At 42.5% G+C, this 12,500-nt stretch overlaps 1 protein-coding gene across 3 annotated transcripts in view; it reads left to right on the forward strand.

The window, feature by feature from the left end:
* The window catches only part of dpp6a (dipeptidyl-peptidase 6a), a 229,378-nt gene that overhangs the window by 191,473 nt on the left and 25,405 nt on the right, over nucleotides 1-12,500 (forward strand). For all 3 annotated transcript variants that reach the window (XM_035530644.1, XM_035530647.1, XM_035530645.1), the window contains 3 exons: nucleotides 279-331; nucleotides 5,143-5,224; nucleotides 8,197-8,317. In XM_035530644.1, the coding sequence (XP_035386537.1) occupies nucleotides 279-331; nucleotides 5,143-5,224; nucleotides 8,197-8,317 (256 nt within the window). The remainder of the gene's footprint in view (nucleotides 1-278; nucleotides 332-5,142; nucleotides 5,225-8,196; nucleotides 8,318-12,500) is intronic.

Consider the following 12,500-nt stretch of genomic DNA (forward strand, 5'->3'; position numbering starts at 1 on the left):
ATGAATTTTTTTGCATTTATGTGTTGCATTTATTTTTGTCATAACGTTATACACATAGTATAGATCATACAGGTTAGTGCACACGTTTAATATTACATATTATATATTAACAGTATATTTTTTAATTTATAGACTATGTTAGAAGTAAGTGCTCTAACTGGTATTACATTACTGATTTATCTAATGATTTAGGCTGTGGCATTTCTGTTCATATCAGCCCCTCGAAGACCCTCTTTGTCCTTCTCCTAACAATAACACACCCCCTTCTACTCCTTCAGGTGTACCAGTATTCCTTCAATGCATACTACATCATCTGCAGTCTGGAGACTCCGTAAGTAAACACATCTGCGGCATCCCTGCCATCCTCCCACCTCACCACCTAGTGGCAGAAAGAGGTACCGCAGATCGCTAGCTGAGACTTGTTCCATAGATAGCTGAGACTTGTTCCATAGATAGCTGAGACTTGTTCCATAGATAGCTGAGACTTGTTCCATAGATAGCTGAGACTTGTTCCATAGATAGCTGAGACTTGTTCCATAGATAGCTGAGACTTGTTCCATAGATAGCTGAGACTTGTTCCATAGATAGCTGAGACTTGTACCGCAGATAGCTGAGACTTGTTCCATAGATAGCTGAGACTTGTTCCATAGATAGCTGAGACTTGTACCGCAGATAGCTGAGACTTGTACCGCAGATAGCTGAGACTTGTACCGCAGATAGCTGAGACTTGTACCGCAGATAGCTGAGACTTGTACCGCAGATAGCTGAGACTTGTACCGCAGATAGCTGAGACTTGTACCATAGATAGCTGAGACTTGTACCACAGATAGCTGAGACTTGTACCGCAGATCGCTAGCTGAGACTTGTACCGCAGATAGCTGAGACTTGTTCCATAGATAGCTGAGACTTGTACCGCAGATAGCTGAGACTTGTACCGCAGATAGCTGAGACTTGTTCCATAGATAGCTGAGACTTGTACCGCAGATAGCTGAGACTTGTTCCATAGATAGCTGAGACTTGTTCCATAGATAGCTGAGACTTGTACCGCAGATAGCTGAGACTTGTACCGCAGATAGCTGAGACTTGTACCGCAGATAGCTGAGACTTGTACCGCAGATAGCTGAGACTTGTACCGCAGATAGCTGAGACTTGTACCGCAGATAGCTGAGACTTGTACCATAGATAGCTGAGACTTGTACCACAGATAGCTGAGACTTGTACCGCAGATCGCTAGCTGAGACTTGTACCGCAGATAGCTGAGACTTGTTCCATAGATAGCTGAGACTTGTAGGATAGCTGAGACTTGTACCATAGATAGCTGAGACTTGTTCCATAGATAGCTGAGACTTGTACCGCAGATAGCTGAGACTTGTACCACAGATAGCTGAGACTTGTACCATAGATAGCTGAGACTTGTTCCATAGATAGCTGAGACTTGTACCGCAGATAGCTGAGACTTGTACCATAGATAGCTGAGACTTGTACCACAGATAGCTGAGACTTGTACCGCAGATCGCTAGCTGAGACTTGTACCGCAGATAGCTGAGACTTGTTCCATAGATAGCTGAGACTTGTACCACAGATAGCTGAGACTTGTTCCATAGATAGCTGAGACTTGTACCGCAGATAGCTGAGACTTGTACCATAGATAGCTGAGACTTGTACCATAGATAGCTGAGACTTGTTCCATAGATAGCTGAGACTTGTTCCATAGATAGCTGAGACTTGTACCGCAGATAGCTGAGACTTGTACCATAGATAGCTGAGACTTGTACCATAGATAGCTGAGACTTGTTCCATAGATAGCTGAGACTTGTACCGCAGATAGCTGAGACTTGTACCATAGATAGCTGAGACTTGTACCACAGATAGCTGAGACTTGTACCGCAGATCGCTAGCTGAGACTTGTACCGCAGATAGCTGAGACTTGTTCCATAGATAGCTGAGACTTGTTCCATAGATAGCTGAGACTTGTACCGCAGATAGCTGAGACTTGTTCCATAGATAGCTGAGACTTGTTCCATAGATAGCTGAGACTTGTTCCATAGATAGCTGAGACTTGTTCCATAGATAGCTGAGACTTGTACCGCAGATAGCTGAGACTTGTTCCATAGATAGCTGAGACTTGTTCCATAGATAGCTGAGACTTGTTCCATAGATAGCTGAGACTTGTTCCATAGATAGCTGAGACTTGTACCATAGATAGCTGAGACTTGTTCCATAGATAGCTGAGACTTGTACCACAGATAGCTGAGACTTGTACCGCAGATAGCTGAGACTTGTTCCATAGATAGCTGAGACTTGTACCACAGATAGCTGAGACTTGTACCATAGATAGCTGAGACTTGTTCCATAGATAGCTGAGACTTGTACCGCAGATAGCTGAGACTTGTACCGCAGATAGCTGAGACTTGTTCCATAGATAGCTGAGACTTGTTCCATAGATAGCTGAGACTTGTTCCATAGATAGCTGAGACTTGTACCGCAGATAGCTGAGACTTGTTCCATAGATAGCTGAGACTTGTACCACAGATAGCTGAGACTTGTACCACAGATAGCTGAGACTTGTTCCATAGATAGCTGAGACTTGTACCGCAGATAGCTGAGACTTGTTCCATAGATAGCTGAGACTTGTACCACAGATAGCTGAGACTTGTACCGCAGATAGCTGAGACTTGTTCCATAGATAGCTGAGACTTGTACCACAGATAGCTGAGACTTGTTCCATAGATAGCTGAGACTTGTACCGCAGATAGCTGAGACTTGTTCCATAGATAGCTGAGACTTGTTCCATAGATAGCTGAGACTTGTTCCATAGATAGCTGAGACTTGTTCCATAGATAGCTGAGACTTGTTCCATAGATAGCTGAGACTTGTTCCATAGATAGCTGAGACTTGTACCGCAGATAGCTGAGACTTGTTCCATAGATAGCTGAGACTTGTTCCATAGATAGCTGAGACTTGTTCCATAGATAGCTGAGACTTGTACCACAGATAGCTGAGACTTGTTCCATAGATAGCTGAGACTTGTACCACAGATAGCTGAGACTTGTTCCATAGATAGCTGAGACTTGTACCACAGATAGCTGAGACTTGTACCGCAGATAGCTGAGACTTGTTCCATAGATAGCTGAGACTTGTTCCATAGATAGCTGAGACTTGTACCATAGATAGCTGAGACTTGTTCCATAGATAGCTGAGACTTGTACCACAGATAGCTGAGACTTGTACCGCAGATAGCTGAGACTTGTACCACAGATAGCTGAGACTTGTTCCATAGATAGCTGAGACTTGTACCGCAGATAGCTGAGACTTGTTCCATAGATAGCTGAGACTTGTTCCATAGATAGCTGAGACTTGTACCGCAGATAGCTGAGACTTGTACCGCAGATAGCTGAGACTTGTTCCATAGATAGCTGAGACTTGTACCATAGATAGCTGAGACTTGTTCCATAGATAGCTGAGACTTGTACCGCAGATAGCTGAGACTTGTACCACAGATAGCTGAGACTTGTACCGCAGATAGCTGAGACTTGTTCCATAGATAGCTGAGACTTGTACCACAGATAGCTGAGACTTGTACCACAGATAGCTGAGACTTGTACCGCAGATAGCTGAGACTTGTTCCATAGATAGCTGAGACTTGTACCATAGATAGCTGAGACTTGTTCCATAGATAGCTGAGACTTGTTCCATAGATAGCTGAGACTTGTACCGCAGATAGCTGAGACTTGTTCCATAGATAGCTGAGACTTGTTCCATAGATAGCTGAGACTTGTACCATAGATAGCTGAGACTTGTACCATAGATAGCTGAGACTTGTACCACAGATAGCTGAGACTTGTACCATAGATAGCTGAGACTTGTACCACAGATAGCTGAGACTTGTACCGCAGATAGCTGAGACTTGTACCATAGATAGCTGAGACTTGTACCACAGATAGCTGAGACTTGTACCACAGATCACTAGCTGAGACTTGTACCATAGATAGCTGAGACTTGTACCATAGATAGCTGAGACTTGTACCACAGATAGCTGAGACTTGTACCATAGATAGCTGAGACTTGTACCACAGATAGCTGAGACTTGTACCGCAGATAGCTGAGACTTGTACCATAGATAGCTGAGACTTGTACCACAGATAGCTGAGACTTGTACCACAGATCACTAGCTGAGACTTGTACCATAGATAGCTGAGACTTGTACCATAGATAGCTGAGACTTGTACCACAGATAGCTGAGACTTGTACCATAGATAGCTGAGACTTGTACCACAGATAGCTGAGACTTGTACCGCAGATAGCTGAGACTTGTACCGCAGATAGCTGAGACTTGTACCGCAGATAGCTGAGACTTGTACCGCAGATAGCTGAGACTTGTACCATAGATAGCTGAGACTTGTACCACAGATAGCTGAGACTTGTTCCACAGATCGCTAGCTGAGACTTGTACCATAGATAGCTGAGACTTGTACCATAGATAGCTGAGACTTGTACCACAGATAGCTGAGACTTGTACCACAGATAGCTGCGACTTGTACCACAGATCACTAAAACATGTACCAAAGATCGCTAGCTAAGCCCTTTCCATTACTCCCAAGAACACACACACAGATAATATGACCTGTAGTTCTGTGCCCAGAAGCTCTGAGTGCTTCTGCACCTTGCTGCAGAGAAAAGCCACAGAGTTAATGATCTGTCAGAGAGAGAAAACGCTGAGGCAGGGAAACACAGAGCCAGGAGCACCAAGTCACCCAAAGAAGCAGAGGCAGGAGGCAGTGCTGGAGAGCTCCTGGGCTTTGGCCTGCTAGCTCATAGTGATTATGTGAACTGAGGTGAGACAACATAACTGTAGTATAATCTAAAACATTCAGCACACAGACAGTGGACAGTTCATAATACTGGAACGTTTGATGGTCTGTCTATAAGCCTGTCTTTATTTTGTCATGTGTCCATAGGTGCATGTTTGTAGGTCTGTCTTCCTGTGTTTGACCGTCTGTCCGTCGTCTACTTTTTGATGTGGTGCTTTCTCAGCGTGTGTGTGATTGCTTGTCAGTTTAATTCTGTGTATGTGTGTGTCTGTGTGTCTGCGTGTGTGTGTGTGTGTGTGTGTGTGTGTGTGTGTGTGTGTGTTCTTCATAGGGAAACATGGATCCTGAACCCTCCAGAAGTGCGTAATGCTTATCTTCAGTATGCAGGATGGGGGCCACAAGGCCAGCAGCTGGTAAGAACTACACTTCCCAGAATCCTTCAGTCCCATTAGCTTCATATTCATTCTTCTCCTTCACAGTTCTCCTCCTTCCCCCTTGCTGAGTTGAGTTTTAATCTGAAGCTCAGTGCTCACTGTATATTTGTTTGTTTGTTTTCCTACATTCATTTGCCAAAATTAGCATGTTTGGGTTTGTTTGCGAGTGTTGCCTCCATGTGTTCTGGGTTGGACATCGCGTTATCCAGGGATTTAAAGAGGTAGGTGTGGATGTGTGTGGGGATGATGAGCTAAAAATTCAGCAGTCACCAAGAAACTCCCTCCCCCATCCACCAGGGGAGCACTGCCTACCCTCAGGTAGTGCTGTAGAAGCAAAAAATAAATACGTTAGGGAAGGAGGAAGTGACAGACTGAGTCTGTGAGTGAGTCAATGAGTCAGTGAGTCAATGAGTGAGTCAATGAGTCAATGATTGAGCCAGTGAGTGAGTCATTGATTGAGTGAATGAGTGAGAGAGAGAGTGAGTGAGTGAGTGTAGGATGGAGGAAGGTTAGAGGCAGACGCTTTTTTTCAAACACACCAAAACCCAAAACCAGTCCCTTAACAGCTATCAGGCTCCATCAATTATCCATATTAGCAAAAATGAAAAATTATTGCTACTTGCAGCATGGCGGTGTTACTGAAACAGAACGAGCCTGAAGTTAAAACTGGCATTCAGCTGAACTCCATTCATATTTCAGCCTTTAACTTGTTCCATTTCTCAGCTGTCGTACTACTGCAGATGTTGCTAAAAATAGCAATAACAATCACTGACCATTAAAGATGCTTCTCCATGTTTTGGGTTGAGAGCCATTGTTTCTTAACTAGCTAACAGGCTGAGTGTCCCGTGTCCATGCTGGAGTGTGGACCAGGATGTAGCAGACACACGTGTCCTGAGGGACCTGCAGTAATCTCAGATTTGGATTAATTAGAGTTATTGCTGAATTAATACTGAATTAATAATAGTCATGAAATAATCCAGATTAGTGCTGTCACCTTCTGTTAGGGCATGGTCTACAATCACTGTATGTGTGGCATCTAACCTAATTACACTCTCTCTCTCTCTCTCTCTCTCTCACACACACACACACACACACACACACACACACACACAAAAACACAAACACAGATATACAAATGTTCATTCAAATCATACAAATGCATTCAAACATTTGCATACAATATACATATCCATAAAATCTACAGCACACACACATATACCCAAGCACATGCATGCATACTAAGGAGTGCAGCAGAGGGCATACCCACAGATGCACACGTTCACACTCCAAAGCACAGCCCAGTGATGCTGCATGACTAATGCACAATGAATCTGGAATTGGAAAATGGAGTCTACTGGAAAATGGAGTCCAGTGGACAGATTCCAAAAAACACGTAAAAAGCATCTAAAGTGTTATTTACTTTATCGTTACTTCCTGTAGATAGCATGAGTCTGTCTGTGTGTGTGTGTGTGTGTGTGTGTGTGCATGTGTGTGTGTGGGGATAGAGATGGAGATGTGAAAGCCAATGTAAGAGAAACAGCATTCTGTGATTTAAAATACACATGCACACACGCACACACACAAACACACACACACACACACACACACACACACACACAGAGGCACTATAAACACATTGTGTGTGTGTGTGTGTGTGTGTGTGTGTGTGAGTGTATGTGTGAGTGTGTGTGCGTGTCTGGGTGTGTGTGTGTGTGTGTGTGTGTGTGTGTGTGTGTGTGTGTGTGTGTGTGTGTGTGTGTGTGTGTGTGAGTGTGAGTGTGTGAGTGAGTGTGTGCAAAAATACATAATGTTCCAAAACTAGAAATTCATCTCAGCTGATTCTGCTCACCTCTGCAAATTAAAGGCCAATTCGATTGCATGGAACTAAATCACTGTTAGTGATTGGCACTGACTGTTTGCCATATGGAGGCAGGAGACTTGAGTCCAGACACATTTTAAAAAGTCTCAGCATGTCTATTACAACACCACCATTATAGTGTAAACACACCACAGTGTAATTATTAACCACAGTGTAATTAACTACATGCTTAACAGTGTTCTGCTGCTCTGTATGTACTGAGAGGGTCATTGTGTGTGGAGTGAGTACAGAGTGTTAATGTGTACATTACACTGGGATTACAGTTTAACAGGTGATATGGTGTCAAATGTGACCAGTGTGTTCTCTAAACCCAGTCACACTCACTGTGCCTACTTCACTACAGCAAATGAGGAGTGTAGTGGAGGCTAATGTAGTGTGGAGGCTAGTGTGTGGAGTATAGTGTGGAGGCTAGTGTGTGGAGTGTAGTGAAGGCTAGTGTGTGGAGTGTAGTGGAGGCTAGTGTGTGGAGTATAGCGTGGAGGCTAGTGTGTGGAGTGTAGTGGAGGCTAGTGTGTGGAGTGTAGTGGGGGCTAGCGTGTGGAGTGGAGTGTGTGGAGTGTAGTGTGGAGTGTAGTGGAGGCTAGTGTAGTGTGGAGGCTAGTGTGTGGAGTGTAGTGTGTGGAGTGTAGTGTGGAGTATAGTGGAGGCTAGTGTAGTGTGGAGGCTAGTGTGTGGAGTGTAGTGGAGGCTAGTGTGTGGAGTGTAGTTGAGGCTAGTGTCTTAACCACTGAACTACCAGGCAAATTATATAAACTTACTGATCTGTGACCAAGACTTGGTGACCAGCACAGGGTCTAAACCAGGTCTGTCCAGTCAGTCACAAGCATGGACTAGATAGGCTTGTCTTTATTGTCATTATCGGAGGGGACCGGAGGCCAGTCGCCTCATGAAAAAAAGTCTCAGTAATCATATATCAGATCTGGGATCTGGTTACTGGGCAGACACACAACGATCTTTCTTCCACTGGTCACACGGAGAAGCTGGCCTTCACATACTGGCGCTGTTTTCAGTAGAGAAAATATCATTGGTGTTAAAACAAGGTTTTGCTTATTTCATTTTCTTTTTATTCCAGATTTTCATTTTTGAGAATAATATCTACTATCGGGCGACCGTAGAGAACCGATCGATCCGTCTGGTTTCGACTGGCAAAGAAGACGTCATATTCAACGGACTCAGTGATTGGCTGTATGAAGGTAAGTGACTGTTTACAGTTTCGTACATTATATATTCAAATGTTTGCATCTTATTGCTTTTTGTCTCGTTTCATTCTCCTTAATTAGGAGAAGGTGTGGAATAGTGTCGACTGTGCGTGTTTGTTCTGGTCCTTCACCATGAATGAGTGTGTCGTCATGACCACAGCTGGCTAGTAACACACCACATCTCCTCCAGTGCGTTTACTTAAGGACCTTTTTGAACAAATTGGACTTTTAAGAGTTTTAATATTGGTTTAAAAGAGGACACTTTATACTCTTACTCAAGTACATTTGCGATGTCGAAAATATACTTTTACTCCATGATATTCATCAAAGTTCCTCCCATTATATTTTAAAATAATTTTACCATTTTATACATTTCACCAAACCTGTCGAGTGTGGAAGGGTTACTGAAATTCCTAAAGAAGATGACTGAGTGAAATCTCAACAGATGATGACTGAGTGAAATCTCTACAAATGATGACTGAGTGAAATCTCAACAGATGATGACTGAGTGAAATCTCTACAAATGATGACTGAGTGAAATCTCAACAGATGATGACTGAGTGAAATCTCTACAAATGATGACTGAGTGAAATCTCTACAGATGATGACTGAGTGAAATCTCTACAGATGATGACTGAGTGAAATCTCTACAAATGATGACTGAGTGAAATCTCTACAAATGATGACTGAGTGAAATCTCTACAGATGATGACTGAGTGAAATCTCTACAGATGATGACTGAGTGAAATCTCTACAAATGATGACTGAGTGAAATCTCTACAGATGATGACTGAGTGAAATCTCTACAAATGATGACTGAGTGAAATCTCTACAGATGATGACTGAGTGAAATCTCTACAGATGATGACTGAGTGAAATCTCTACAAATGATGACTGAGTGAAATCTCTACAGATGATGACTGAGTGAAATCTCTACAAATGATGACTGAGTGAAATCTCTACAGATGATGACTGAGTGAAATCTCTACAAATGATGACTGAGTGAAATCTCTACAAATAATGACTGAGTGAAATCTCTACAGATGATGACTGAGTGAAATCTCTACAGATGATGACTGAGTGAAATCTCTACAAATAATGACTGAGTGAAATCTCTACAGATGATGACTGAGTGAAATCTCTACAGATGATGACTGAGTGCCGCCACTTCACTAAGTTAAACAACTGGCTAGTAGACTGACATAATGAACAGAGAACAGCGTTGGACTCTAATGACATTTATCGCTGCTCTCTCCTAATATCTTAATTGTTAATATTAAAGTTCAGCGTCGTCCGACATCAATGACTACGCAGCTCTAGCCTACAAGCATCAGAAAAAGCAGCTGAACTAAACTCATGGCGTGCAGCAATACACGCTTCATTTTGAAGCATATCTTCAAGATTATAGAGACTTTAAGGTTAGAAAAATGAAGATTTGTTTTTGATATTATATATTGATATTTCTAGTGACCGCATGCAGGTGCAGTTGTTAGCTAGGCAACATAGGATATCTGACTAGCTAGCTTGTCTGGATGTGTTCATTGTTTGTTTGTTTTTTACATATTATATTTACATGTATGACATTTAACAGATGTGATCTACCAAAGTACTTTTATCTGTCTACTTAAAATAAGTAGTTTAGAAGCGATTACACTCACATTGTTATGTATATTAGGTCTGTGAAAAATCAGTACTAAGGAAAATGGAGCTGCTCTGTGTTGGCAAAGTATTGCCGGGGACGTTTCTGAGACCAAATTCATGGCAAAATTCATACACCTGTACGGAATTGTACATATTTCTATGTGTAATAACAGCCTTATTTATGAATAAGTAATATGAAATGAATAAGTAATAATGAATAATGAGTAATGAATAAGTAATATGAAATCATTGTAGTGTTCAGTGTGTGAGCTTTGTCAAATGAGGCAAGATGTTCAGACCATTAAAACACCAGGCAGGTTGGATGCAGCGAGAAGCTCAATTAAGAGTACCAGAAATCTGCTGAGAATCATGTTACATTTCCATCTCTGTCTCTCACACACACACACAGACACACACACACACACTCTCCCTGTCTCACACACACACGCCGTCTCAGTCACACACACGCAGTCTCTCTCTGTCTCTCACACACTCTTACACACACACTGACTCACATACACTCCCTGTCTCACACACACTTCTCACACACTTCATGTAGTTTCTTGTGTGTGTGTGTGTGTATGTGTGTGTGTGTGCGTGTGTGTGTGAGTGTGTGTTAGCTAACCTAATGAGCCCATATCCACTTATATCATTGTTAGTTTTCTTCTTTGCAGGGTCCTGTGTGCATCTCTTTCCTCAGATCCTTGTTTTACTCACACCTGTATGTCCGTACACTGTCCGTGTGTCTGTGTGCAGAGTCCGTGTTAACAGTGAGTGCCTGGAGACTGAGATGTTCTGGTTCCTAGAGCAATCACACTCATTTCCATTTCAGTCAGAGCCAGACCTGATACTACTGACCTCTAACCCTAGGTTTATGAAAGGTTATGAACCCTCTGAAGGCCTGTCAGTTTAACGTCATTACTTATTGACAGAGATGGATATTTACCTCAGCTGAGCTGATCCTACCTCCACCTGTTCCTCACAGAAGGGTCTGCCTCTCATCTCCCTCTCTCTCTCTCTCTCTCTCTCTCTCTCTCTCTCTGTCCTTCACTGTCTGCTGTTCTGGGGGGTGTTGTATGAGTTACACGTGAAAATAAAGGAAATGGCTGTTTACTGTCCTGTTTTAGTTTTGTGATTTTAGGGTATTACTGAGTGCAAGCCAAATATTTCTAGACGTATAATATTTTAGCTGTGAAAAGGTCTAGCTACAGAATGGCCTGTAATAATTAATGATTGTATCATTGTATGAATGAATACACAATGGCATAAGTGACTATGTGTATATATCAGATTTAATTAACAATATGTCATGCTTTTTGTTAATGTAATTTTTTTTGTTATTGTTAAGTGGGACTTCAGATGTTTTTTAGGCAGTGCATACAGTGAGTTTGGTTGTTTCCTGTTTCTGTGTTACATGTAGCTACTGATAAATAAATCGTAGAACAGTCGGAGGTGGTTGAGCGCATGTGACGCGTCTGGCCCCTGCAGTGGCCGTTAGCCATGAGACATCTCCTTCAGTCCTGATCTGCATCTCACAGGTGCTGAAGGGCTGGAAAGAAGGAAAGTCCAAGTGGGATCCTCCAGAACCACAAAGTCCAACCCTGCTGCACGACTGATAGCTTAATGCAGTTGAGAGTCTGGCTTAATGCAGTTGAGAACAGCGTTTTCTAGATTTGACATCATGGATGATTTGTGTGGCCTGGATAAACCACGACTGGTTGAAGGAGATTTGGATAGAAAATCATTCTTCTTTTTTGGGTTTGTTTTTTGTTTTTGTTTTGTTTTGTTGTCATTTTTATGGCTTGTTTCTCGTGACATCACATCTTTATGAAAATGGGTTATTACATGAAAGAATAATCACATTTTTTTCATTTGTTCCACAAGACAGTTGAAGTGTAATAAATCCCTGAGAAAAGATGAAATATTTTTATTGCTCCCTCATATTGTGAGATATTGTCACAAATTTTTTAAACTAAAAACAGGTTTAACCTCTGCTGCACAGATTATGGCTTTAGTATTAGAGTCAGAAAAGAAGCAGGCATCTTACGTTTTACCATCTGTGATATATCATTGACATGCCTGTCAATCATGCTTAACTCTGACCCCCCGGTGTTTGTTCAGGGAAGTGCCTTTCATCAGCTGTTGCTTGTACTTAGGGCTAGAAAGACGTTGCGTAACCAGGAATCTTGCGGATGACCTTGTAGAATTGTGAATAAATTGAACTCGATGTCTGAGAGAAATTCAGGGAATAATATAAGAAAACACTGCCAAATGAGTTTTACCAAGTGTTCTGAAATGAAATCTCCCAGGCAGAAAAGCAGGACTTTATGAGAAACACAAAGGTACACAAAGGTTTTGAGCCGTACCCCAGTGTCCAGTGACGGAGGTGGTGTTTGTCTGCACCCCAGTGTCCAGTGACGGAGGTGGTGTTTGTCTGCACCCCAGTGTCCAGTGACGGAGGTGGTGTTTGTTTCCACCCCAGTGTCCAGTGACGGAGGTGGTGTTTGTCTCCACCCCAGTGTCCAGTGACGGAGGT

Source organism: Electrophorus electricus, chromosome 10 (genome assembly GCF_013358815.1).
Source record: "Electrophorus electricus isolate fEleEle1 chromosome 10, fEleEle1.pri, whole genome shotgun sequence".
In the NCBI taxonomy this organism is placed as follows: Eukaryota; Metazoa; Chordata; class Actinopteri; order Gymnotiformes; family Gymnotidae; genus Electrophorus; species Electrophorus electricus.